The sequence below is a fragment of the Vigna unguiculata genome, chromosome 4 (genome assembly GCF_004118075.2).
Source record: "Vigna unguiculata cultivar IT97K-499-35 chromosome 4, ASM411807v1, whole genome shotgun sequence".
NCBI classification, from domain to species: Eukaryota; Viridiplantae; Streptophyta; class Magnoliopsida; order Fabales; family Fabaceae; genus Vigna; species Vigna unguiculata.
In genome coordinates, this window is record NC_040282.1 from 23562807 (window position 1) to 23567409 (window position 4603).

General features: G+C 31.1%; 1 protein-coding gene across 1 annotated transcript; it reads left to right on the forward strand.

Moving 5' to 3' along the window:
- The first annotated feature begins 266 nt into the window (after positions 1–266).
- LOC114181636 (O-acyltransferase WSD1-like) lies at positions 267–4218 on the forward strand. The gene is made up of 5 exons (XM_028068143.1): positions 267–649; positions 1806–2381; positions 2511–2867; positions 2981–3118; positions 3867–4218. The coding sequence occupies exons 1-5, from the start codon at positions 458–460 to the stop codon at positions 4014–4016; spliced, it is 1413 nt and encodes a 470-aa protein (XP_027923944.1). The 5' UTR covers positions 267–457; the 3' UTR covers positions 4017–4218.
- The last annotated feature ends 385 nt before the right edge of the window (positions 4219–4603 follow it).

The following is a 4603-nucleotide window of genomic DNA, read 5'->3' on the forward strand; positions in this document are numbered from 1 at the left end:
AAAAATTGAAAACATTAATCAAGATCATGTTCCATAATAGTTAATAATTTGTTAATTAATTTTGTGTGTAGCTTTTATATATATGCAGACACGAGTGAATAGAGGTTGGTGTTGTGGTTTAGGTGGGAGAATAAATTTAGGAGTTTTTATTCTACTACTCCTATGCTACGCCAGCCTTTCCCCATTTTTGCTTTGTCCAAAATGAATGGTCTGACAGAGTAAGAATTGAATGCTTAAAGCTACCACAAATTCTATAATTTTTGTAAACATAATGGAACCGTCCAAGGGTAGAGGGTGATAGTTGTGCGACCATTAAAGAGGACCAATCAAATTCATCAAACACACTTTTCTCTCTCTATCTCTCTTCTTTTATATATCTTGCCTCATCTCAACAACAAAACTTGTTCCATCACACACTAATATCAAAGCCTTTCCTTGCTTTGTTTAAGGTGAAGGAATGGAAGCATTTGATGAAGGAGAGATTATGGAGCCAGTGAGTCCAACAGGGCAATACTTGACAAGCTCTTCACTCAGTATTTACATTCTTGCTGTCATGGAAACTGAGCTTCCCATTGTTGATGACTCTCAAACTCTTCCACTTCTTCACAATCTCTTCCTTCCCATCAACCCACGTTTCTCCTCCATCATGGTAACCCTTTAAGTCTCAATTTCTATTCTTTAAGTTTTTCCTATCATTTTTTTAATGGATAAGAATATAGTGAAGAATTTGTTTGTAAAACACATTATTTCTTTAAAACAAAGTATTCATTTATTCTATTTATTCTATTTTATATTTTTGTATATATTTTGAAAAATGTCTTGTAGATCAAACACCTTTTTTTTTTCTTGGGAAGTATATTTTCAATAAAGAATATTTTTTGTGGGTAATTTCTTGCATTTATGATAACATGCGGTTCTGGCACTGACAATAGTGGCTTCCAAGTTTAAATTTAAGATCTAGATCAGCTCTCACCGCCGAATTATCAAAGTCAATTTTTTCCAAAAAGTGCTGAAAAAATGAAAAATGAAAAATTATATAATATATAAGTTAATTCAAATTTATAACAAAAATGTGTGCATGTGTGTAACGTACAGGGGTAGCAACCCATTTAATAATAATTGAATTTCCATGGCTTTAAAAATTCTTTCTTTAAAGTGGCTTTAATGCAGTGGTATACATATAGCATATGCATAATTGGCCCGGCATGACTACCCTTTATTACTCTCATATATATTATGAAGAAACCTTCCTAAATTGAGGTATGTTACCCATTACCTTCCCCATTCTTTACCCAACATACATGCCTCTAATTACACTACCCAAGTCAAGTAAATTATACTTACACTTACACATTGCATTCAACGCCATGCCACACCTATCATTAAGTCAAAATATATAGTAACACGATTTATCTCTATAGTTAATATGAGACCTAACATATTTTAGTAAGATAAACTTTGACACTACTATATTAAGATGTGAGTTTAAACTTTAAGTTATTCTCAGAAAATCATTATTGCCACTTACATGAATTGGTCTCAGGACCTACACCATTTATTATATATCGTCATTAGATCAATTTCTCTCACTCAAACCAATGGTATTCTTGTAATAGTTAATGTGATGGAAAAAGAAAAAGAGAAACAAAATAAAACCAAAATAAGATGAAAAAGAAGCGATTATTTCATTTTATCATCAATACTTTTAATCAAATGAAAAAGAAAAAGTAATGTTATGCAGTGTCTTTTTGGTACACGCATGTACCCTTTTGCTGTTATTGGCTGAATATGGATTTGAACAATAGATCAGGGACAAAAATGGAGATAAAAAGTGGAAGAAAGTAGAAGTGAAGCTTGAGGATCATATAAAAGTTCCTACATTTGAAAGTGGCAATAACTCTTCCAACTTCTTATACGATGAATATCTTGATGAATACATGTCAAAAATAGCAGTGGAACAGTTGCCACAACACAGACCCTTATGGGAACTTCACATTATAAAGTACCCTACAAGCAAAGGGATGGGAAGCTTAGTGTTCAAACTGCACCATGCCCTAGGGGATGGTTTCTCTCTTATGGGTGCCCTTCTTTCATGCATGGAAAGAGCTGACAAAATCTCTCTCCCCTTCACACTCCCATCAACCCAAAACCAACCCAAATCACCAATTTCCAACACCAAAGTTCTGTTCAAGAGATTGCCCTCCATTTTTCTTCGCACTGTTTCAGATTTTGGATGGAGTTTGTTGAAGAGTAACTTTGTTGAAGATGATCAAACCCCAATTAGATCTGCTGCTGAAGACACCAAGACAAGGCATATCAACATCTCCGATGTTACTTTCTCCTTGGATCTCGTCAGGGAAGTCAAATCTAAACTTGGAGTGGTAGGTTAAATCTTTCTAATAAACTTTCATATCTCAACTTCCTTATTGCACAAAATATTTTTACAATTTGACAATTATATGTTTAGGAAGTGTATTAATTTTGGTGTTAATTATGGGAGATTCGGACAGAGCATAAACGATGTGGTTGCTGGGGTAATTTTCTTTGGAATTCGGCTATACATGGAAGAAATGAGTGTGAAATCAAGGGAGGGTCATTCGACAGCACTGGTATTGCTGAACACAAGAAACATTGAAGGGTACAAATCTATAAAGGAAATGGTGGAGAAGAAAAATAGCAATTCTGCATGGGGAAATCAATATGCCTTTTTGCATGTTCCGATTCCAGAACTCACAGATTCCAAATATGCAAATCCTCTTCACTTTATTTGGGAGGCACATCAAGAGATAGCCAGAAAGAAAACTTCTTTCGCCACCCCTCTCACCGGCATGCTTCTCGATACACTCAGAAAACTCAGAGGAACTGAGGTATTACTACCATGCAAACACTTTTTTACACTCTTTTTTTTATAAATATTTTATTTCTATATTTATTTGATAACTCATTTCATGATAATAAAATAAGTGATTTGATGTATCAGGCTGCAGCTAAATATTTGTACTCAACCTTGAGAAACTCAAGCACAACAATCTCAAACATGATTGGACCAGTGGAGCAAATGGCTGTGGCTAATGTTCCAATCAAAGGATTTTATTTCATGGTCGCTGGTTCACCTGAGGTATTCATCTCTGTCACTAATATCTTTTTCAGTTCCAATTTATTATTCTTTTATTTTTACTCAATCTTTAAAATATATAATATTTATTTTTTTAATATATTTCAAAACATTAAAATAAATGTATATTTTAATCATTTCAAAAAATATCAGAGCATATAATTTTTCTCCAAAAACTGCACGCGGTGTTCCCAGACACCGTTCGCTTTCTGCATTTACAAGCGTCGGTTAATGAATGGTGTGTAAGTGGGTTTTGTTAGGTTGCATCATCAATGCATGTCAACCAATAACATAGACCTAGCCCCCACATATTAATTAAAAAATAAGACAGATTTATTGAATAACTAAAATCATATTTCTGTCTCTATTTAGTTATCATTTAAATGTTTAGTATAATATTATTAATTATGTTTTTTTATCAGTAGTATATTCTTACTTTTTAATATATATATATATATATATATGATTTTGTTTTTTTCGACTAATTAATCAAACTAAACCACATAAAAAAAATGATTTTATTCAATAAAGTTAGATTTTTTCGATTTATCTTACCGAGATGAAAGGATTAAAGATTTTTTTTCTATTAATATCATTGAAAGTGATTTTTTCACTGTCATTTATTATTCATATTACAAAAACTTTTAACTATCAATACATGGAATTTTTTAAATTTTGTTTTGAGTCGTGCTAGTTTGCTATTATTGTTTCATTTTGTTTACCTTTTAAAAGAAAAGATTGACCATTGCAGAGTCTGACGATGACAATCATGAGTTACATGGGAAAGATAAGAATTGCATTTGGAGTAGAAAAAGATTTCATCGACAAGAAATTATTCAAGTCTTCTCTCGAAAATGCTCTTCAGATTATTGTAGAAGCAGCAAGACAGATTAAGGCATAAATCAAATATGCACCAATATTCTTGTTCATATTTAACTTTTACCTTATTTACTTAATTGTGTTGTAATCATTCTGCAATATGATTTTCATTATGTGTGTGAAATGTATTTATATTGAACTGGAACTGTATTACTACGGGCATGTACAAGTGTTTTTTTTTTTTTTTGGAAATTCCAATATAATTTAAAAAATACGATGAAAAATAAAGTTGTTTTTAAAATATTTTAATTATTTTATTTAGTATTAAAAGTCTCACATCAATTAAAAATAAGATAATTTTATAATATATAAATAAATATAATCCTCATTTATAGATTGATTCATTTTAGCTAATTATTTTGTAAGGTTGAATTAGACTTTAAAATTTAATATTTTCAGAGTCAAAAACTTATTGTAACCGAAGTTTTGAGGTTTACCTAAATTATATATTTTATTTCCTTTTTCAATAAGTACCTGAGTATTTTAGAAACTTGTATTCCAGACTCAATGATCTAAAAAATAGTACTATTTATCCTTAAGTTTAACCACATTGAAAAAAACCAGCAACACTCAAAAACTCGCAAAGAAGCTTTCAAATAAAATAACAAG

Coding starts and splice junctions, on each gene's coding strand:
- LOC114181636 (XM_028068143.1), top strand. CDS start 458: ATGGAAGCATTTGATGAAGGAGAGATTATGGAGCCAGTGAGTCCAACA. Junction 2,382..2,510: donor TCAAATCTAAACTTGGAGTG/GTAGGTTAAATC, acceptor AGATTCGGACAG/AGCATAAACGATGTGGTTGC. Junction 2,868..2,980: donor GAAAACTCAGAGGAACTGAG/GTATTACTACCA, acceptor TTGATGTATCAG/GCTGCAGCTAAATATTTGTA.